The sequence below is a fragment of the Balearica regulorum genome, chromosome 3 (genome assembly GCF_011004875.1).
Source record: "Balearica regulorum gibbericeps isolate bBalReg1 chromosome 3, bBalReg1.pri, whole genome shotgun sequence".
Taxonomy (NCBI): Eukaryota; Metazoa; Chordata; class Aves; order Gruiformes; family Gruidae; genus Balearica; species Balearica regulorum.
This window is the reverse complement of record NC_046186.1, coordinates 44,602,137-44,626,431: the sequence shown is the minus strand read 5'-3', so window position 1 is coordinate 44,626,431 and position 24,295 is coordinate 44,602,137. Positions and strand designations below refer to the sequence as shown.

The following is a 24,295-nucleotide window of genomic DNA, read 5'->3' as shown; positions in this document are numbered from 1 at the left end:
TTTTGTACATATGACTTACCTAGATTTCTCATCTTAATTTTTCCACAATCATTTACTACTTTTTATAGTTTTTAAGCATAGCTATATTTAATTGGGTAAACTCAAATGTGGTGAAAGCAGGTTCTTTGTGAACCTTCATGTAGCTCAACTTAAATAGTATTAGGAATTTGTCCTATCAAAACTTGACCAAGATTATGAAGTTTGTTCTCAACCAATGCTTACAATGTATTAAATATTTAGTAACAATATACTTTTTGACATTGCAAATAAAAAAGGCATTTGCAGAGATCCAGAATGCATAACAGTGAACAGCAATTTGATGAAAACCAGGTAGGGAAAGTGTCCAAGGATGGACTAGAACAAAGAATCTCAGAACAGATAAGTCACATTGTTAACCATATGCGACGCTAAGAAAATATTGACAAAGGAAGAAGCCTCAGTCAGAGGAGCTTGTAAAAGTACAGCAAGAAAAGGGCAAGGCAATAGCTTTTTAATATTTATTTATTTATTTAAAAGGACAAAAAGTAGATTGATAAGAGTAAGCTGTTCATAGAAGCTAAATAAAAAAAGGTAATAGAATGTAATTGAAGAACCCAACTTCAAAGTAGTTCATTTTGATGAAGAATTGTTAAAATACAGAAGAGAACTTTATTTACTGTGTGAGAATTGTCTATTGTTCATGTCTATGCTAGCAAAATAAATCACAAAACATGTATTTTCTTCTATAATAATTGTGTCACTACAACCATTCCGTGCCCCCCCCCCCTTATTATAAATTATCAGTGTAAATGCCATATAGGAATTGCAACAGTTGGACTAATGTTGAGGTCTAGAAAGCACTATATGTTTACCCAAGGTAACTGGTACTGAATCTGTACTCTTGGATTAGCTTTCACCTGCTCCGAGTGCTGTCACAACATAGCCTTGCTCAGATTAATGTGTCTTCACTGTTTCTGCATGCCTGCATTACTGGATAATGTGTGGGTTGGCTGTTTGTTCTGTAATTCTAAGTTTCTTTTATTTTCCATTGTGGGATAACCTGTTTACCTTTTTTGGGGCCTTCTGGAGAAAGGATGGGAAAACTGTTGGAGGCAATTTATTGTCCAGAACTTGATAAGTTGTTGTGTTTTTTTTCTAGATGAAGTTCTGAGTAATAATGCAGTAATCCATTTTCATAAGAGAAAGTTTGTGCTTTTTAACAACAAAATTTACTAGGCAAGACAGTAGTGCCTCTGCATATCTTATCTTGTATTCTTATGTGCCTTGTAGAATTTCTCAGGTTCTTGTCTTGTTCTGGAAAGTATGCTGAGTAAAAACTTCACACTGCTGCGACCAGTGGCAGAATAGTGGGTTCGGGGCTTCACCCTGCATTTCCAAGAATAAAATACAGGCTCATTCTACATATCTACTGTTCCACTGATGTCAAGGGAGTTGTACTGTGGAAAAGCTTGTGGGATGAGATCTTACAGGCTCTTAACTTTACCATTTTATCTGTGTTAATGTCTACAAATGCTCAAGTTGGAATATGATCATGCCAGCTTTTTACATCAACACATCCAAAGGAAAGTGTTAGACCTCTCCAGAATTGTTTGTCATCAACTTGCATATCTGCAAAACATGTCATGATTTCAGAACATGCACACTGGCATGTGACAAAGAGGAACTTGCAGATGAATAAATCCTTATTCCACGGCAAAAACAGTGCCAATAAAAGGCTGTAAAGTGCCAAACAATTTTACTGTCAAACAGAATAATACCAGATTTCAGTGTAATAATGAAGGGACTAGCTTGAACTTAGAATGGATGAACTTTCCCAAATGAATTTGTAAATTAAGATTACATACAGCTCAACAAACCAATTCTAAAATATATAGAATAGAAGAACATTCTCCTGTCTGTCGTGTATTCCTACAGCCAACCCAGGACTAAATAGGTCTCATTTTCTTTTGTATTTTAGGACAAGTTGTATATGCTAACCATTTCATAAATCTAACAGGAGAGAATTTAACCAGTATCAGTTTGTTTGAAACACACTGTGGAAATCTCATCTCTGATTTAATAAGCTTGTCCATCAACAAGTATATAAAGGTAACTTTTTTCTTTATGTAGGACACAGGCAGTTAGATGCTTGTATTGGGAACCATATGAATTAGGTATTGTACCAATGCATAGATGGCTTCTTACTGCTACATTTTAAATGTTATGTATGACTTTATATCTCCATGTTTTAAAGAGTGTTATTTGTTAGGAGCTCAAATTGTGTTATATTTATTCATGACCATCTGGCAGTTGAATGAGAGAGTAATATTGAAATGCACTGTGTACAGAGCAGAAGTGAGTGCCACACTTTCTAAGTTGTTCCAGGTTTAATGCCAAACATGGCACAGTCTAAAAGGTTTAGAGCTATAGATGCAAAAAAAAAAATCTTTTCAAACTCTCCGAACAGGAACAAAAAGAGAATAACTGTAATCCTGGCAGTAAGCTAACTGGACACTTACAGAATGTCATATTACAGTTTATTGTTGCACTGCTCCTATTTCTGTAACCTCATCTTTCTGTTACAGCGCTTTTATGTTTGTCAAGGGAAGACTTGTCCTTCTCTTTTCTTTTTCTTTCCTTCTGTAGCTGCAGTGTTTTTTCTCACTTGTTTTGAGCATTCCAAAGCTAGAAAGTCATAACAGTTCCATATAGCAACTAGTAAAAGAGCTGCGTAATCTTCTTTGTGTCATTGTGAAACCTCCTGTAGATGGGCATATGTGATCCATGAATGCAGGACTGAACTCTGAGAATAAGTGTCAGTGACCACTGTATAATTTATGCTTTCCTACTACAAAGGCATGAAAAATTGAGTCTCCTTTCTTTCATATTACTGCTTGGGGGGGAGGAATGGCTGTAATAGCATTTGATAACTGTTCTTTTAAACTGTCTTTCTGTAGAGAACTCTGTTACCTTTTAAAATCAGTTTTGATCTATTAAATTATCAGATAATACTGCAGCCTCCTCCCCCGTCAAAAGGCAAGTAGATGAGAGTAATTTTTTTAAAGGAAGATTCAAATACTATTTGTTGACCATTGTGCTTGATGGTAGGCTTTGAAATGTCAGATGATAAAATGACAGATTCATCCTCCTTCCACAGAGCCACGTTACAAAGGGAGAGGATTGTTTTGCCACCGCTTTTTCTTCAGCTCTTCCCTAGGCTTGGGCCGCACAGATTGAACTAGTTGTATTGGAGATTCATTTCTGAAGTGGAGCTTGCACTTGAGCTGGATAATGCCTGTTCAGCTGGTGCTTGCTCTAGTATGCATTCATTGCTATAATCCAGTAATGGAAATAATGTCCCTTAAAATTGTTGAAAACAACTGATACCCATAATAGATGACACTGTCAGCTCATCACTAAAACATGACATTAAACTTTTGGCTGAGAATATTCACAAGCGCAACTCTTAACATTTGTGGATATCGCTGGAAGGAGAGACATAAACTCTAATCGGCCAAACTCATATTTTCAGACCTGTTTCTTGGGCAGCTCTGGTACCAAGACGCTTGACTTGGAACATGTACTGAGTCCATTGTGCTTTGAGATACGTTTGGCAGAGAAATATATATCCTTGGATATCTTCTTTCTGTTTTTAGCAGCATATCTCTGGCACCAGAGCTCTATTGTCCCAACAGTACCACAATTTGAGGTTATAACCATTCTTACCAAGATATTGAACTCAGGATGTTGCAAGAGGAAATCCATACTATCTCTGAAGAAGACAATGTCTCATTTATCTGTAGTCTAACCAATATCTGTATGGTGTCTTGCTTTGATACTACTAGCCAAACTGTGTCCTGGATGGGTACTGCATATCTCCTGCAGAAGAGATCCTGCTATCTTGTAGAAGAGCACAGTAGTAGATGCAAGTAGTAGATGAAGAAACCTAGTTGCTGCAACAACTGGTACTTCCATGTAAAAGGCCTGAAACTCTCACTTGTAAGATAGTTTGTGTACCTAATACTTCCATAAAATCTTCCAGTGTTATAATGCATCTGCAATAAGTAGACTGCTCCTCTCTGAGGAATGTTTTGCTCTTTGGTGATGAATCATAACCAGAGTATTTCTGAGTCGTTTCAATTTTGGGAAGTTAAATATGGAATTTTTCAATAGGCTTTAGTGGTCACACTGATATTTATTCTCAAGATAATATTTACATAAGATTAATGCAGATTGTTGAGAGATTCCTATATCAAATCTTTAACTAAAAGCATGAGGAGATATAGGCACATGGAAAAACTCTAAACAGCGTATGTGGAATGTTAATAGTAGAATTATTTTAAATATGTTATTCTTGAGCTGATGATGTTCTGAAATCAATTGTCAGGGTCCACTTCAGCAATTTTATAGGGTAAGCAGGGTTCTTTATAGAGAGAGAAAAAACAAATTATGTGTCACACTTATAAATACATATAAATTTGTATTTATGATTAAGTGTTCAGTATTTAAACCTGATTTGGAGCTGTATGAAAAAAAAGTAGTTGTAAACATACTGTTCTAAAGGTAGATAATAAATAAAAAGTCTGTACCGTTATAGAATATTATACAGATTTGAAACTATTGGTGATGTACTTGTTCTTCTAATTTTGGGTGTGGTTTTTAGTCATTCACTCCCACTTCTGTAACGTCTGTTTCACACAGCTACTGCTATCACTGGCATTGCGTGTTTTGATTTAATTTTTAATTTACACCATTAGGTGTCCAAATTCAGAAATTATTTTAAGTACCGATGTGATTTGAGAGTAGTTGTGCATGAATGGATCAGGAAGAGCTTGAGGATGTAAAAATCCAGGTTTGATCTCATCAGATCTAGGTGTAGAGGAGTTAGTTGGCTAAACTATTCACCCCAGGTTCTTTTTATTGTCAGGGAAGGATAGCAACAGTTTTTTCTCCTGCAGTGTTAGATGAATTAGTCTCTCTAGATGCCCATTTCCCTCTATTTGGTTTAGAGGGGTATAGGTTGATTATTCAAACTTGTACGACTCACTGTTTAGGGATAAATTGAGTATGAGCTCTTTGTCTTGCCTCTTTTCTTTCTGCATTTCTGCCACTGTGTCCTTGCTGAAGGTAAAATGTTCTGAATTATGCTATTTAAGCAAAGCTTTTCTCACTGTTTTTACCACTTCTGAATATAATTCAGTGGATTCATAGGTCCTAAGACAGAGTAGGTAAAGTTTTGTCTATACTATGATTATTTCACATGCAGTGCTGGTAGGTCTTAAAAACATTAAAGTGTACAGAGAATTTTTATGTATTTAGCACTTCCTTTTGCTGTTTTGCTTATTTTGTTTCACAATTCAGGGAATGTAAAACTGAAAGATGAATCACAAGAAGACTACTTTGCATTTGAAATGCATCAGTCTGAGTGAATTTTGTTAAATATGGAATAGTAATCAAATAACGTACATGACTTGAAATATGCTGTTTTCTGCATATTAAAAGAATGCCTTGCAGTAAATTTACTGAAAAGCAGATTTTGTGAAATGTTGTGGGAACATTAACATCGTCATGCCAACAAAAACATATTCTTCTAGCATTATGCCTAGTCATTAAGGATTTTTTTAGTTAAAAATAACAACAATAATAGCTATTAAATCATTTGAAATCTTTTTCTTCTCAAGAACATCAGGAAAATCTAATCAATCATTTTCTCTTTTCCCTACTGTCAGGCAATGAATCAGTATTTATTGCAATTCCTTTTCATTTGGGCCTCAGAAACCCATTTTCATTTGATTAAATAATGTTTGAGAGTGGCTCAGAGGAAACTAAGAGAGAGCATAACCTGTAACTTATGTAGAATTAGGAAACAGCCTTTGTTGTACGAGATACATATTTTGGATGTTAATGAAATAATGCACTTTCCAATATGTAATTGTAGCTATATTATTTACCTGCAAAAAACCCCAAACAACCAAAACCAGAGGAAATATTGGTACATAAAATGCAATTTCAAGAATAACACTTCTTTGAATAATTGTATTGTATGTTCTCTTTCAGGTAAGACCTTCCGAGGCTCTTACTAGTCACCATTATCCTTGTACCTGCATTAAGGAATTATGGATTCTACTTATTCAGCTGCTGGACCACAGAAATAAAGGGTCTCATACAGAGGTAAAGGAAGAATACTGTTACATATGCATGCATATTACATCTGTAATACGGTTGCCAAATGTTCCCACATTGCCACAAATTTACTAGTTCACATACCTGATTTTAGACCTGAACTTCATATTTGCTTTAGGAGGACTGCATGCTAACTATGACGCTTTAGGCCGCAATCTTGAATGTTCATCAAGTCCTGACTCTAGGTTTGCCGTGTACTGTTTGGTTATGACCTAGGGCACTAATAAGGAGTGCTCCTTGTGCTAAGGAAAGCAAAGCAAAGGAACAGACTGTGAAAGTTGTATGGTAGAACAAAAGAAAAGAAACCCTTTTTACCCATTTTAAAAAAATGTTATTTGCAATTTATGTCTTATGTCATGCAATGATTCATCTCCAGGCATTAGAAATATTGGTACAGTCGGACCATCTAGCCCATATTTCTGTCTGTGTTACCCATACCTTAACCTATACAAGAACAACCTGATCTATGTTCTTGAATCTTGTAGTTGTTGACTTCTTTTGATGTCCTCTTTATACTTTATTGGAAAGGCCAGTCACTACCTGTACCAATATGACTTTATATGCCTCTTCAGGTTTTGGTTTTTTGTTTTGTTTTTCTTCTTTTTTTCTGATGTCTCCTACCTTCTGCCTTTTCTAGGCTGAAGAGTCTTACTGTATTCAGTCATCCATTTTACAGGTGCCATTCTCTACCTGTAGCCATCTTTGTCACCCTTCTTTGAGCCTTTTTCCGTACTACTACATCCTATTTCGAATGGCAGAGTACCAGGATTGCGTGCAGTATGGGTTAGGTGACCATATGATTTTATACATTGCATAATGATGTTTTCTATTTAGTTCTTTTCCTTTGCTAATATTTTCTAGTGTTTTGATTTTTCTTTAACTGCTGTTTAGGATTGAGCTGATATTTCTCTGAATAAGACACTAAGAAGTGTCAAAATCCTTTGGAAGTTTTCTGAAAGAATCTTTATAAAAACCAAAGCTGCCATCTGTGGAATAAGTACTGTTCACTTAGTACAGAATGAAGTACTTCACTGTCATGGTTTAGCCCCAGCCTGCAGCTGAGTACCATGCAGCCTCTTGCTCACTTCTTTTCCCTGGTGGGATGGGGAGGAGAATCAGAAGACAAAGGTAAAAGTCATGGGTTGGGATAAGGACAGTTTACTGGGACAGCAAAGAGAGAGGAAAATAACATCAACACTACTTAGAATAGAATATACGAAGTGGGTGATACACAATGCAATTTGCTTACCGCCTGTAACTTGATGCCCAGCCTGTCCTTGAGTGGTAACCCCTCCTCCCCGCCCAACCCCCCCTTTATGTACTAAGTATGATGTCATATGGTATGGAATATCCCTTTGGCTAGTTTGGGTCAGCTGTCCTGGCTGTGTCCCCTCCCAGCTTCTTGTGAAAGGTAACTCTATCCCAGCTGAAAACCAGGACATTCACAGTAGAGTGACTAACTGATAGTTGTTAATGACAACAGATGTACACAAGTGATGCTTCGTTAGTGTTAAGTGTTGCACTGGCACTTTGGAGCATAACTTAGGATCAGGACCCAGCTAAGGTAGGTGAAATACAGGTGCAGAGAAGTCCTAGGGAGTTTCTGTATAATTAGGGAAGATAGGCATAGGCTGTAAGAAGTAGTAATATTGTGGTATAGACAGGGATCTGAGCCAAAAAGAATTAAATCAGTTTGTCAGTGCTAGAAGAGACTGGGAACAAAGCAGGGAATTTGAACTTCAGCTTGCTGCATTTCTGACTGACTCTCTACCATCTACTACTGTCTTCCTCTTGGTTAGGTTACTAACAAAAAGTTTTTCAAAAATCTGTTATAAAAAGTCTTCATTAAAGAAACTTAATCTCTCTCATGTGAGTGTTGGTGCACCATCCTATGTGTACGTCGTCATTCCATCAGCTTGCAATTTTGCTTGTGAAGTATGACACCATATTCTTCCTTGTGACCAAAGCTTGTCCTTTCATGTTGCTTTCTACTGGCATTTGAGAGAGGACATTCTAAAGTAGCTCCAGGTTTTCTCTGGTAATACTGAACACTGCTTTTTGTTATTTTCTTTAAATGACTGTCATTGTGCTTGTTCTCTGTAAAAGCAAATTAACCAATAGGACAGTATTGTATAGAAAATTGTTAACATAGGATTTGTTATTCAACACAGTTCAAATTTACTTTTGCATTTTCTACAGTGTTTCTGGAGCTTGGTGAACAAAACTCTAAAGAATATCTTTGAAAGGCCAAGTAGTTCTGAAAAGGTGTCTGGTTTTGAAACAATTCAGTGTAAAGACCCATTGAGTTTTACCTGGTGGATTATTACTCATCTGGCATCACTCTACCAGTTTGATCGTAATGGAAATCTAGATGAAAAGGTGGGTGTGCTTTTTTCTAAGTACCTAAAAGTCATAATTTATTTAGGTTTATAACTTTACTTGGTTATTTTTGTTGACAGAAAACAGTTCATGTTGTAATACAGGAATTCTCACACTCCTTTAAAAAAGGTCCTTTAAGGTTGATGGTGTTAATGTGTGCTTTCTACAAGTCAGTAAACATTCCAGGAGCTCCTGATGTGTTCGTGTTATACACCAGATATTCAGTAGATAACTGCATTAAGGAAACTTGAAATATCCCAACTGGTTAGAGGCACATATACTTAATGATGTAGCATATGTTTTAAGACTGTCTGCCAGCAGCATAAATGCTTCACTGGGTTTGTTGTTTTAGGAACTGAACGCATTAGATTGTACCGTATGAAGTATAAACCTCAAACATTGACTGTGTAATTGTTAATGCCACTGTTTTTTAAAAGTGGTAGTTCTGCAGTGGATAAATTCCAGTCTGTCTAATTGCATTCCCTTTGCATCACAGCAATGGCACGATAAGGTGGGTATGTATTTGTGTATACAGCATCTGTATCAGCTTAACTTGCTGTGTTTGTGTGCTACCAATAGACACTGTCTAATAACTGTTGAATTCAAGCTTCAGTTGAGGAAGTTCTAGCAGTAAGTTGCAAGACAGTTGCTTTTAGAAGATGGCTTTAGATTCTCCTATTGGCTAGAGCAGGCTAGTCCCAGATTAATCAGGTTCTTGTCTGTGAATCTAATTGTGAGGGACTTGACATGACCACACGTTCTGTAAGGGGCCTCAATGAGACCTTGCACATGCCATTCCTACACCTGTAAGATGTATGTAGGGCCACACGTGGTACTGATGCATCAAATTCCTTCATGGACCTCACCGCAGTTTTCTGCGGTTCTGGGGTCATGTTAACCCTGACCTTTCAGTCCCTTACTCTGAGATTCATCCTGCCTAGTTTTAAGTTTCTAATCATTACTTGGGAAGGAAATAGGCACTTGCTGAGGCAATTCATCCATTTTGAGAAGTATGAAAGCTTCCAGTTTTTCTTGATTGACTATAGAGGGAGCTGACTAGAAGCGAAAGAGATAACTGAAGACCCAGAAATCTAGTTTTTTGTGGGGTGGTCTTGGTTTTTTTGTTGTTTGGTTTTTTGGGTTTTTTTGTGTGTCTGATAGTGTTTTTGGCACTGGGTAGAATCAGGTTATGCCATCTTCTGTCATCTGTCCTGTTCTCTTATCTTTTGTCTCATTGTAGTTGTGTGTGTTTGGGGTGGTTTTTGTTTTTGCTTTTTCCCACATTTCAGCTGGATTGCTTATATTCCACAGTTTGCCAAGCATCAACTATATCTATCAGGCTTCTTGCACAAATTGTGCTTAATTACCCTTTCTTGTGAAGTGTCTTGTTATTTGTAATTTAATAGTGTGCATTGAAAGTGGAAAGATCATACTCTTTCTGTTAAAATCTTTACCATGAGTTCCCATCCTGACTTAGGACGAAAGGTTAAAAACCCAGAAACATGTTTGTGAACTGCAGATCTGTAAAAAGAGAAGAGGCCGATCATATCAGTTGATCGATTTGTTTTGATAACTTAAAATCCCTCCTCCCTTCATCTTTAGATCTTTAAAAGCATTAGTATCTAAAGAGAGAAGGAATGAAACGTTGAAATGTTGAACTTCGGTGAATGTTTTTAATCCTAAGTAAAATTAGACTTTCTAGTACAAGTAAGAATTACTTTCATTGATTTTTATCTTGCAAATTCCGTGATTTGTCTAAAGATAGAGAAGGTGCGGTAGCACAGTGCTTGAAGACTTAGTTGAAAAATTCATGACTATTTCTGGTCACTAGAAAACTTGAGGAATGTGGAACGCTTCTGCTGCTTGTGGGTTGACAGATCCTTTAGGATCCCGTGGCAGGATGCTCATTATCATGTGGTTCAGTCTTTTGTAGTAATACCTTGACAAAACAAAGCAACTTTTTACAGTGTATGAATGTGTAAGATTGCAGGCCACATCTGATTGTTACACTGAACGTTGTCTCAAGCTTCCCTTGCTTTTGTGCCATTACTATGGCAGTGGGAGAGCACCACAGTATATAGTGTATTTCAGAGGGACATTGGGAAGATAGAATTACTATACTTCTTGCTTATTAGAGGAACTTAGATGGAGAGAAAAGGTTATTCCCAGGTCGAATACAGAAACTAGTGCGAAGCAGACATCCTGGGTTTCTTATATTTTATGCCCTAATCAAAATGCAGTGATACTGTTTACTTTGATCATTGGATTTTTTCCCTGTCTCTCATACTATGTATTTAGCCTCGTGAGAGATTATTTTTTTGCCCCAGGCACTATATTATTTAAATAAGCCAAACATGCAGAATGGAAAAAAGGATTCCTGATGCTTTTACTTTAAAGTAGGAATCTGAGACGCAGTGACAGGAAGTGACTTGCCCAAGATTAAATAATATTTTTTCGTTAGAGCCCACCTGAGAGAAGAGAATTTTCAAGGTTCTATTTGTAAATCATGAGATCATCCTGCGTATGCACCTCTTAATGTTTCCAGTAGTCTTTCTGTTCAAACTGTTAGCTGTACTTCACATTTTTCTGTGTGTGGCTGTGAGTTTGTCCAGGCATCCCTGTTCTCTTAAGTGCCATAAGCGCTTACAAAACATCTATCAGTAATACCAGTGCCTTTTCATACACCACAAGAATGTATTCTGTCATAGATACCTAAAGAAATGGTTACTCTCAGCTATTTCTGTCCCCCTCCTCCCCCAAATTACAGCCTCAAACATTCTTTGGACATTATAAGATAAAATAGTCTGTGATATAAATTTGAGAAGTCAGTGGAATTACATCAAGGCTCAATGTAGTCCTGTTTTGTTGGTTAAACATCTGATATGATAACTTCATGACACATGCTTTCTTTTAATTAACTGTGATCAGAGGTGGGAGGGTGATGTGTCATAATGATGGTTATTCATGTGCTCTGTAGCAAAAATTGCCTCTAAGCCTATGTCATCTGTGGAAGATTTTCAGTTTTTTAATGTGGTCTGCATGGCCTTGAGGTTATTATGAAAGCTTTTAAAATTCTAAATATGTTTCAGACTTGCTTCTTTTTATTTTTTCCCCTTTAGCTCATATAACATAATTCCAAATATGCAATGATTAATATATATTGAATATATATTTCATACATATGAAATGTTGTTTTTTTTTTTTTTCAAACTAGAAAATTTTGGCCAGGTTTCTTAGACTCTTATGAGGGATGTACAGTACATGTCTCTTTCCATAACCACACATTCAGGTCCCATTTCACTCTTCTGAAAAGCAGAATTTGTACATTTAAAAACAAAATGGGACCTGATGAGAAAATTTGCTACTTCTGAACATTGCAGGGGTCAATTTCAATATACTGTGGGCTAGGGAAATAGAGCCAGAATTACTTGGGGCTAAGAATTCATGTCTTTGAATAATCTGAAATGACTACGTGGCAAGATATGCAAACATGGACCTCCAGCTGAGAAGCCTAGTGTGGCTCTTCCAGGTAGTCAGCTGTTAGTCTTTGCAAAAGTTTCTCCCAGAGAACCCAGAGGGTCTCAGATCAAGTTTTTGGATTTAGCAGTCCTTTTATGCTCTGTAAGGTCTTCAAGTTCTGTAGGGGTGGAGGGAGGATGTTGTAAGCCAGCAGGTTTGGAGTAAGATGTAGATTGTACGTGTCCTCTGACAAGGATGGATTGTAAACAGTTGCCATACCATATTGCCAGTGTAGCAGGGAATACTGTTAGGATGTAAATTTAGTAGGATTTGAATGAAACAAGTCTGTTAAAAGATGGAGACAATTGAGGCTAAAAAAAGAGTGCAGCAGGTGGTTGGTGTCATTCTTTCCTGAGTCTGGGCTGAACCTGGGTGCGCTCTTGTAATCAATTCCAGTTGGTGTCAGGAGTTTGCTCTAGATTAGTCCAGGATCTTGTAAGGTGATCAGCATACTACAGCTGACCTGAATTCATGTAGCATGACTCTCTTAATATCTACTCATCTGATAAATCTGGCTTTTGAGCAGTTGGTTAGCTTTACTTGGAGTCTGCAGTAGGACTATGCCAATATGTAGGTATTCACATAACATCAAGCTTTAAAATACAACAGTCAAAATAAAAATCTGATGTAAATACTAGCCAAAACTGCCTGGGAATGCTGATTATGCGCTTCCTGGATTTTACTCATTATTGAAGTGTTGCCTTTACTCCTGGGCTGCTTGTTGATGCAGTGGCCTTTCCTTATGACAGGATGCTGGCGCTGGTTTCATGATACAAGGGCTTTGGCATCAAGAACAGCTTAAGAAGTCCTGTTTGCCACCCTAGGAATGATATGCCTCTGCTGTTTTCACACAATTATTTGTGTCTCTATTCTGTGACTGAGGTCAGGCCCTCCTCCCTTTTTCATTCTTTCTTTCTTTCCTAAAGCTCCAGATCAGTTCACTGATCTGGTTCACTCTGTGTCCCACAAACAGAAGTGCTGGAACAACTGAGTGGCATGCTACAGCTGTGAGGGCAGCTGGCAGGATGAGAAGGAAGCAGTGGGAACTCCTTAATTGATACTGCTCAAGTTCCTGAATTCTGAAATTGCAGCTTTAGTGTAACTTTCTGCAGATCTGTCCTTTCATTCTTATGTGTTCCATAAACAGTCTACAGACTGTGACTTACGACCATTGGCAATCTTTCAGAATTCTTTTTTTCTTGTCTAAAAATGTAAAGCCACCAAGTAGTCAAATTGTGTTACATAAGTATTAGTGCATCTTTTTAAAGAGTTCATCTTAAATTCTCTTAATATTCTCTGGAGTTCTGTGTGGAATTGTCACCAAGTCAGAGCATTAAGTAGTGTAGTCAATAGCAGAGGAGGATGGAGCATGATGGTGTTGCTGCTGGAAAGCAGTTATATTTTACTTACCAAAGCATAAGATGCTCTTTACTGTAAGCTCTATACATACATATAAAGGACAGATATCTGCAGAATAATTCACAATGCTTAACAGTTGCGATAGTGGAGGAAATGAGTAAGGTAGGACAATGATGAAAGTACTATGTTCACACATCTAGTTGTCTACACAAGCTATATATGTATATAGCTAGTTAAGTGTTAGAGATGATTTTTGAACATCCTAGAATTTTAAGTATGTTGGCTTGGTTGCCTTTTATTTTTTTTTTCCTTGGGAAATAGCCTTAGTTCCAAAACCTTATGCCCTTTTCTTTCCCACTTTGTCGAAATATATTTTTTTCTCTTCCTTTTTAATATACTGTGTACTGTGCCATGAAGCTCTTCTACTTCACTAGCATGGTCTAGTTGATTCAAATGGATAGTCATCTGTCTTCCCAAGCTGAAGACTATGAATTATGGGCCATATTTGACGTACTCTGTATTTTTTTGCTATCTATATAGGCCATTACTACCTGGCCAACTCCTTACTGAATTGGCCAAAACAATCCTTAATGTTTGGCCTGGGAAAAATGAGTTAGAAGTGGGTTTTTTTTTTCATTGAAAAGGTAAAAAAAACAAGAAAAGGTGAGATGGTACCTTTTCTTCCTGTTTACCTCTTCTTTTTTACAGACTGTTAAAGAAAGAAACTGTGAGACATACTTACTGCTTGTACTAATCAAAAATGCGTGAATGTTTTCCCCCTTGACTAAAAGTGAAGGTTGAGCTTGCAAATGAGTCATTTAAACTCATTTAAATTGCATACTTTTATTTTCAGCTCTTTATTTGTTTTTGAGGCCTAATTTTTAGGACAGATATCAATTACATTCATAAAACAAAAAAATTGTTTTAAGTAATGACTACAATATGCTGTCATGAAAATAAATATTTCTGGAAATCTCTTGCCTGCTTATTTTCATGTTATTACATAATGATTCCTGTGAGGAATACAAATACTATTTCATGTTGATAATCATTATTTTTCAGAAACAGAAGGAATCCAATTGGAAATTTGTGGAAGAGCTACTTAAAAAATCCACTGATGCTCAAGTAAGTGTGTAAAGGAAGAAATAATGAACAAGGAAAGTGTCAGAGATGCTTTCAGGGAAAGACAGTGCATGAAACAAAGTCCAACTAACAAGTGTATTTTTGGAATTCTAGTGTTTTTATCACAGGTAAATGAACATCCTTGACGTAGCTGAACTATGGCAGTATACAGTTCCCTCCTTGTTAGCAGTTACTCTTGCTTGAAAGTGGTTGTGCTTGATGCTAAATTGTCAGATAAAGGAAAAAGATAATTATCCTGGAAGGGTAGGTATATGGCTACTCAGACAAGATGTATTCAGAATAAGAACTGGATGCTTAGAAAATGTAAACCAGATACTGAATGTAAGGATATCAAGTTGAGGAGACATGATGAGGGAGATAGTTGCATTGAAAATTCAGCTATATCCTCATCACAGCAGGAAGGTGACTTGCCTTGCTGAGCAATTTGTCTTACAGGCTTGAATCAAACTCTTACTGATAAGGTTCTAGTTTCCGAGCACTCATTTCATACCTTATCATTTTTCTTTCTGCAGAACTGTTAATGCAGTGCTTCATGGCCCAGAGGTCAGAATTGACCTCCTTTTAAAATGCTTTTAAATATGCTGTTCATCATGTTTTTAAATGTTACGTTGCAGCTCTGTAAATTTGTTCTGAAGTCGCATGGTACAAATTGGAAATGCTGTATCAGCAATACCTACAAAATAATTTCTTTAATTTGTGTACGCTTAAGACAAGAATAAACATGTTTATTTTTTTATTTGGTCTCAGATGAAATAAAAAGTCCTGCAAAGTTCTGTTGTTGAAAGCAGAAGAGGAATCAGTTCTTTTTTTCTTGTTACTCATGCAGTAGCAACAGCTGTGGTTGAAGCTGGAGTGCAGAACAATGCTTGTTATAACTAGTTTTTACAAAAAGATGTTTTGTAGTTGTTAGGATAGTTAAAACAGTAGATAGGATAAAAAGTTGAAAAATCATGCTCTACATAAACTAACATTCGTTTATGTAGTCTTACAGCTTAAAAGGTTAACTCTTTGAATGATTTCACAGTATATAACTGAATACACACAGTGCATATACGTTAAAACTACAGGGATGACATCACTTACTGTATGCTTACCATTCTGTGAGAGAAACTGGAGAGATTTAGATGAGATAAGAGACATTAAAACTGCGAGTAGTTTATTAGCCACCTTCCTGTGTTGCATCTTTTGTATGTCAGCAACCTGAGAAACAGTAAGAGGACGCTTGTAGTTATGTTTTTTCTTCAAAATATTCCTCTCTTCTTATGAATGTTTATTTTTTTGAATAAAGATTACTCTGAAGTTGAATTTACATAAAATATACAGCTTTTTGATGCTTCTGTTAAATAAGTATTGAATTGTAGACACTTTAGAAAGGCAGCTAGGTGCTCAAGTTCATAAGACTGAAATAATGAGTCAATTGTGACACAGTAATGCAAGGCAAATACCTGCTTTAATTCCAAAGGCAACCACTGTTGGAATTAAAACAAGCCCTCATTTGCCAAGGATATGTTTGCAACTTTTACCAACCATCTAAGGAGCCATCTAGTTTATTTCCTTTTTTTTTTTATTTGTTCATTATTTTTTCTTGCATTATAGAGTTAGCTGCTTGTAGGAAATGCTCCTTGGAGAGCATTAGTCCCTATTTGTGCATGCACAAGTATGTGTAGGTATTTCCTCTAGGAAGATTTTCTTTTACCAGTAGACATGTCCACTCCTCTGTTGATCTGTCAGCTTCATGTGGCCACTTTTACCCTTTATCTTATCCTTTTGTATCTCTGAAGTATCTGCTGTTTTTGAGACCAGAAAATGTAGGAATGAGAAGCACAATGAGATATCAAGAAGTCAATAATGAAATGAAACATGGAGAAGCAGGAAAAAGCAAAATGGAGAATAGTGCTCTTTGAATGAACAACAGGACAGTATTGATGATACTGCCCACTAACGCTTGTCTTGAGTTTGGTCGTAAATCCTACCATCCTTTTCAGCATATACCCTCTGTTAGCAATACTAGAGATGCACAGTAATAGCCATGCAAAACAAGTTAGAAGAAATGCTAGTGCCAAATCACTCATTTGCAGGAGAGGACAGGAATTGGTGGTTAGAAACTTCATTTTTAAGTATATGGGAGCTTAAAAACTAATCATGTTTAGTACGTAGTATGTTCATCAACCTCATAATCCACTTGTGTTTGTTGCTGCCTAACTTCAAAAGCTTGTAGACCATATGTGTGCAGAAGGAGAATGGGAATATACAAAGGATGGAGGGGAAATGGAGATGAAATCAAGTCTGCATGGTTTTTTATGTTCAAAAGCATCTGAAAAAGGTGCAATTTGTAATGTAAACTGATAATCTTTCTCCTACCAGTAAATGTTAATTTCTCTTCATGTGAGCTTCAATTTCTGTGTCGTGAAAAGATGATTTAATAGGCACTGTTGCAGACATGGATTTTGAGGGGAAGGGAGCAACATGAAAGTAGAGAAAAGAATGGTGACCTTTGATGAATCAGCAGAAGCTGGAGTTAGCTTTAACATCCTTAAGACAGCTAAGTATTGGCATGCAAAAATGACTAACTAGTATTAAACCTGCAGCACTTTGGTAATTTCAGTAAAACTGAGTTTAGTGATCCCCAGCACAAAGAGGGCAGCAGAAAGCCTGAGCCACCTTCATCCAGCATATACCTGATTCTGGGGGTGATAAAGACTTCCTGAGAAAGATGTCCCATGTCCAGGTGAAGGTGCTGCATTGCCCTGTCTCCAGGTAGAAACTCCTCCTTTAGAAGGTTATGGTCAGCCTGCTTCTGAGCAAGGAAAAGATGTGAAGGTGCTGTTCAGGTTAGGAGATGAGTAGAGATGGAGAAAAATACTGTATTTGTGAGCTGTACATAAAGATAGGAGCAATAATGGATACCTGGGCAAGTGTAGAGTGCTACTTCCTTGGATATATCCTTTCAGCTTCAGAGTAGTTGATAGACTGGCGAGTTTCTCAGCCAGCAACTGCTCTCTTTTTTATAATTCTTGATGGATAGAGTTGAACATGATTGCTCATGTGAAAGGTCTCCCATCTGTATCACAAAAGAGGACATTTGTGGGTAAACTAGTTACATGAGATATTCCTTACTTCTGTTGTAATCTGGATTTCTGTTACTGGGCTAATAACAAAAGTAGAGCTGGTTTACAATTCTATTTGTACTACTAAATGAAAATTGCTGTACTAGGAATATTAAAATAGGTGTATTTGTATACTAGGCAACATCAAACTGATTAAATCAATGCATTGTCAATATATGATGAATTTGTGTTTACAAAGTTTTGTTGTAACTGAGAATCAAAAGCTTTTTTGTTCATAAGAACTAACAGCAGTCTTATTAGCCTTCTCTCATTTTGAAAAATAAATGCTTCATATTGTTTCACATCTGCATCAATTTTGTTATACCTTCACTATGTTTTTTTGTTTAATTCTATTCTGAAAGAGATACAGAAGTATTTGTTGGAGTTCTAGGAAACCAATTTTGTTACTACAGTAGGAGGTCATAAGAGAAAAAATGTTGTGCTTAGATAGTACTATCATTTTGATAGTATCTGGTGTTCCTCCCTTCTGCGATAAATTAAAAACTGACTACCTCAAGAGTTCTGATAGTATTTCCAGCAGTGTAAAAGACCATTTTAAGCAAAAGAGCAATGAGAGAATCTATTAATCCCAGGGATACTTGAAGTCTGGATAACTCTTTCATATTAAATTTGAGATAAAGCCTTCAGTACTATCTTGGTTTTGGAAACGGTTCTAAAACTATTGTTGGACACATAAATAATGGTTGAAATTGAAGCTGCTCACAATACTATGCTTATTGTTGAATGAATTTAATTGAAACAGTCATTATTTGTTGAACTAGATCCTAAACATAATCCTGTGCATGAATTATAGCTTTAAGACTAAGCATTCTTTTTCTAAAGGGTGTGTGTTTTGGTTTGGGTTTATTTTTTGTTTTGGTTTGGGGTTTTGGGGGTTTTTTTACATCTTTTGTAACTGGGTAGATCTCTTGAGAGAAATAGATATGTTCAGCTGCAGATTTTTGTTTCATATCAAGACTCATGCTTTTATTCATAAAAAAAAAAAAATAACAGCAGTTGAAAATGACTGCAGTTCTGTCCCTTGGTTTTTTTGTATAAGATTGTTATTTTGGGAAGACTACTGATGTAATAGTTACAGTTATGTCATATATAAAAACAATACTTGAGGATCACTTTTCCTTTGTAGGTATTTTTATTATATTTGAATTATTATTCTGTACATCTCTTAATGAATATCTCTTGAAGAGTTTATTTGCTATTTCAGTGTTTTTTGTATGTTATAAATAACATCTTGGATATATCACTTTCTATGACAACTGAAAATGTCTTTTCAATTTTTAAGTTGTTTTAGAAATACATCACTTCAGAAAGCATATGTCCTACATTAATTCTTCATGAGAAGAGAAGGCAGAGATGGGTAGAAGTTATTGTAGATGATAGGTGTAATTGTTTACAGTGTTCTTACAAAGTCTAGCAAATAATGTTTTCCACGTGAATGTATAGCCAAGTAGAGATAAGTTAATGAGTTACAACTCCTCTGTGTAGCACTGAACAGGAAAAAAAGCAGCTGTAAGACATGGTAAGCCATAAGAAATAGCATTGTAGGTGTGAGCAGAAGTCCTGCTCTTCCAGTAACAGGTACTTGATGAAATACTATTTTAAAAGAACAACAAACAAACAAAAAAACCCCCGTAAAACCCAACACAACCTAATGCTATCTTTTTCCATCACCTGGCATCAGCGATTTTATTTATTTATTTAAGCATTTTCTGAGCTGGGTGAGCTTGGGACATAATTCAGGACCTAGCATTGTAATTGGAACTGAAAGGGATAACTTCCCAATATTTATCTGAGGCATGGTTTGCTTTCATTCCCCCTCTTGGGGCTATGATTTTGAGTCATAAAACTCGTCCTGTATCTCTTTTATTTTTGCTTACCCTTTTTATTTCTCTTTAGCTTATTTTATGCAGTTAGAAATTCCAGACCTATATAGTGTTTAGATATATTTGAAAGCTAGAAATAAGTCAGAGGTTTCTCTTGTCACAGAACAAGTTTGATTCTGTACCAGAGATGTGTTAGGCTTAACATGTGTAAAAGTTTTCCTGTAAGACAACTACACACAAGCTCGTCCACTAAGCCACTTTTATAGTCAGTGGAGAGGACAAAGCCTGTCCAGGGCTTATCATCCTATTCTTACCATTGCTCGTATTAGCAAATGCATTTACTCAATATTATATAATTAAAAAATAATTTTTATGTTAGTAAATTATTCTTAATAGTCTGGTAGTATTGGGATTACATATAGACAGGATGATGCTACCCTCCTACAATAAACTTTTTAATCCTTTTTCAAGGCTGGTGTGTTAGAGGAACACTTACGAATGCATCTTCAGTGCTGTTTGACTTTGTGTAGTGTCTGGGAGTTGAACCTATCTATTGTCACCATACTTTGGGATTATTACAGCAAGAACCTGGTAAGTAGATAAATATAAAAAATGTAGAATTGCACATGGACAGTCCTTGATTTTTAGCAATTAATCTTGATTCTCCTCTAGCCAAGCTTGATTGCTATACTTTTGTAAAACTTACTAGTCCTTGGAAGTATCCTTAAATTTGCTATATTTATTTAAGAAATCATACTTAATATATGTTATTTTCCATTACATCATGTCACAACAGAATGAATTAAAATATATTTTTTCTCTTATTTTCATCAAGGCTACTGATTTTAAGATCTTGTAAAATAACTTTGAACATACTTACAATGCATTTTTATTTCTTTGAGTTGTGGTAGGAACATGTCATTTTGTTTGTGTGAAGGACTGCATCTTACTGCCTTTGAAATAGTAGCATTTATTGTTACTTATCTTTTCTGTTTTCATTTATTGTTTTAGAACAGTTGCTTTACTGTTCCCTGGCTTGGTCTGAGGGGTCTGGCAAATATTAGTAAAACTTCTTTGTCAATGCTTGAGTTGGTGAAGAGTTGCTGTTGTGAACAGCAGATCCCCGACTTGTACAAGTCCAGCAACAGTTACTTCATTTTTCTCAGCATCTTGGCACGGATGATGAAAGAAGAGGCAGAGAACAGTGGCGTGCAGCCTTGGAAACAAATTAAAGGACGGTATGGCCATGATTTAGTTTGTCTCCTGTTGGAAGAGGTCTAGTGAGTCAGACTGCATGGCCCTTCCAGCCACATACCAAAGCAAGGGGGGTACTGTGCTCAGGAGAAAGTAAAGGGGATGAGGGATCCAGGGTGATTCATAATTTGAAGAAGGCAGTTGTTCCCTGAAGTTTCTGTTGCCAGCTGAGGCTGTGACAGGGTCCAAGAGCTGGGTCCAAGAATCACCTTGGCATCCATAGTTTCTGATGATTTACTTCATCCCCCAGGCCAGGAATTTGGTACACTGGCAGCCTGTGCAGTGGTACAAACCTATTGCCAGACAGGTAATGTAATTAAAGCACAGAAATTCGGTTTGAGCTGTAAGCCATGTGTTGTCCAAGTACATGCAGACTGGGTCTTGCTAGGTCTGTGATTTCATTTATAGTTCTGTTTTCTTCTCCATGGTTTCCAAAATTTCTCGCAATATTTTTTTTTCTGAGGGTTTTAATTTTTCATTTAATTTTGAAACATACTGATTAAGAGGTGTGGTTAATCATGATATGAAAAAAACCATAAAATATATATGCTCTAAATCAAATCCTGATGAATACTTACTGAATCCTTAAAACTTTTATTATAGTAATGAGATTGTACTGATCATTAAAGGTGCTAACTTTCTAAAAATTTTTTTTATTGTATATAGAAGACTTAGAATTAATTTTGCTTTGGGTGGGTGTTTTGATTTTTATAAAAAATATTTCATTAAGTATTAATAAAATATTTTTGTATGCAAGTAATAAATAAAAAATGCATATGTGTGTGCACATCTTAAAAAGCTATGCGGTATGTTTCTTCCAAGAAAGAAGGGTTATCTTGGCTATCAGGGAAAATATGTCTAATGTCTGTGTACACTTCCTGAGTTTTTCCAGTCAGTAAAGTTCAAGTTTAAAATCACTACAGCTACATAGAAACAAATATGTTGTTGGATGCTGAATCAGTGTCTTGCTTTAGTTAGTAATTTTAATTAGCCAGCTCTGTTTTTGTTGAAAACAAATTATACTTACATTTTTGTGCTCTTATAGCTTGTTACTTTCCCTAATTTAAGAGGGTGAATAATAATACACAACACACACTGTGTCAGTCTACTCAACCAGTATTCATCATTTCTACCTTGAATAAATCAATTACACAAGAAGCAAAATTTAACAACCTACAGCGATGATTTTTGGGATGAATTCTGTTTTCAGCAGCTAACCAAGCATTAATTGATGCATGAAGAACGTAAATGCCTGTCAGTAGTAATTTACTACTAAACAACATTAATTGGATTTGCTGTAATTTTTGGTGGCTAGATTTGATAACCTCAGCACCATTTCCAACTATTTTTCCAGGGGACAGAATAGGAAGACAGCATTTATGGATGTTTAACTACTGTGTGTGAACTTACCTTTAATTAAGGTGAAGGATATACCCAAGGTTTTAAACAAACAAATCAAAGTTAAGCAAGTCATTTTCATCTTATTTCTCTCTTGTAAGAATGGTGGCATTTATTTAAAAGTTCAGATCTGAGCAGAAGTCACAGAAAAGCCACCTATGTAAAAACTTTCTGCTTTTGTCAATCCCTTTAAAGTTGCAAAATAGCAGTGCTTCTCACCATCAGCCACGTACAACTTGAACACTATCATATAAGCAATACAGCTTTAAGTTTCTTAACATCTTCCTGCTGGAGAGAGGTTTCTCTCCGAAACGTCTCAGTTTCCCTGTTTCTCCCAAACTCATAGTCTGCAGTCCATGCAGTAGGTGTGCAATACAGGTCGGTACAGACTTTGGCAAAGCACTGTGGAGAAAAAGAGCTTTCCATGAGAAATCTTCCTTTCCCTTTTTTCCCTGAGGAGGGTTATGTAGGTAAGGCTTTGATCACAGCAGCTGTGGGAGTACAACATAAGAACAAATCAGTAGCTGAAGGAAGGACAGTCCCTGGTTGTTTCTTGGAAATTTTTTTGTGCCACCTGGAAATAATGGAGTTTTAGGAAAGAAGTTGTACAGGAATTGTTTGCTGTTGCTGAGAGATGCCACTTCACAACAAATCACTTCCTTTCCTAGCAGCCCTCCTGGGCTAAGTTTGATGTGAAGGCATGGTATGGAGGACAATCATCACAGACAAAGTAGAGAGAGTCTGCTCATGACATTGTGCTCAACTTTGTGATAGAGATTGGATAAGGGGGAAGGGTTAGGTGGTGCCTGGGGTTGAAAACTCTTAATGCGTACCTTGTATTAGGAGTGGAAAATGAAATAGCATGTTTGTTCCAGTAGCCAAAAGAGTAGAAGAGGGCAGGGAAAAGAGGATACTTTAAAATAACTGTAAACTAAAAGCATGAAAATACAATTTTAGCGTATCAAGCAGATAGAAAATGGCGTACTTTAAGAAACTTTCTCTTTCCTGGTTTTTTTTTAATGTAGAATTTATTCCAAGTTCCATCGGAGAAGAATGCAGGAGCTGACAGAAGTGGGGCTGCAGAACTTTTTTAATCTGTTCCTCATGCTAGCAATTGTTGCGGAGACAGAAGACATAGTGAGTCGAGTGTTGGATCTTTTGGATTTGCTGACTCCGTCCTCCATCACTGTGTCTCAGAGAGCTCTCATCTGGAGAGGTCATTTTGCTTTCCTTTTGATTTATGTTGAGAAGAGCATGGACATTAGTGTCCTAGCAGAGAAACTCTCAAATGCTTTCCGTGAGAAGGCAAAGGAGTTTTTAGTAACCAAAAATGATTATACACAGAAACAAAATCTCTGGACTCTACTTTCAACCTATATTGATGGTGTCCAAGAAGTGTTTGAGACCAGCTGCTACTTGAGCCTTTCGGAGGAAAAGTTGCTAAATGATGGTTTTACTATGCTGCTGCCTGCTTGTCGAGGAGCTGAGCTGAGTATGGTCCTAAATTTTCTTCAGGTTGTTCTAGCCAGACTTCGGTAAGTTGTTTAGTTAAATTGTGTATATTGACTGGCATGTTGTTTTTGTGTTTAGGGTTAAACTGTAGTTCATATTAATTTCTTACTGAAACAGAGTAAAAGGAAAGAGAAATCTCTAGAGGACTGTGACTGATACGTTAAATTTGAAAATGCACTGATACTTCACTGCATTCAGAATCTTAGAAATGTTTCCTTACTATTTCAAGACATTAGGTTTGACATCCCTGATATTTTGTTATGAATTAGTGGCTCTGTAGAAAGTCATCCAGTTGCTACTATTTCAAACAATACTATCTTTCTTTTGGCACAGGAAATCTCAAAATTATATCTGTTCTAAATTACTTCAGGTAGGGGGTTTTGGTGTTGTGTGGGGTTTTTTTGGTTTGGTTTTTTCCTTCTTCAGTGAATCTGTTCTGTTTTTCAGACTATTTTTTTCTCTTTCACCAAGGTTGCAATCAAATACAACAGTTATGGGGATTTAAATACTTGTCTGGGGTTCGACAGGAAAGAAGGAAATCATATTTTACCACTTTCAAGCAGTTTTGCTTTGATGTGCTAGTTCAGTTTCCAACATTCGCAGTGCTTTTCAATAAAC

The 24,295-nt window shown here is 36.4% G+C and overlaps 1 protein-coding gene across 2 annotated transcripts in view; it reads left to right on the top strand.

Moving 5' to 3' along the window:
* The window catches only part of MMS22L (MMS22 like, DNA repair protein), a 91,841-nt gene that overhangs the window by 11,751 nt on the left and 55,795 nt on the right, over nucleotides 1-24,295 (top strand). For both annotated transcript variants that reach the window (XM_075747766.1, XM_075747767.1), the window contains exons 8-14: nucleotides 1,958-2,088; nucleotides 6,037-6,150; nucleotides 8,362-8,541; nucleotides 14,482-14,544; nucleotides 19,985-20,104; nucleotides 20,525-20,751; nucleotides 23,191-23,700. In XM_075747766.1, coding sequence (XP_075603881.1) covers nucleotides 1,958-2,088; nucleotides 6,037-6,150; nucleotides 8,362-8,541; nucleotides 14,482-14,544; nucleotides 19,985-20,104; nucleotides 20,525-20,751; nucleotides 23,191-23,700 — 1,345 coding nt within the window. The remainder of the gene's footprint in view (nucleotides 1-1,957; nucleotides 2,089-6,036; nucleotides 6,151-8,361; nucleotides 8,542-14,481; nucleotides 14,545-19,984; nucleotides 20,105-20,524; nucleotides 20,752-23,190; nucleotides 23,701-24,295) is intronic.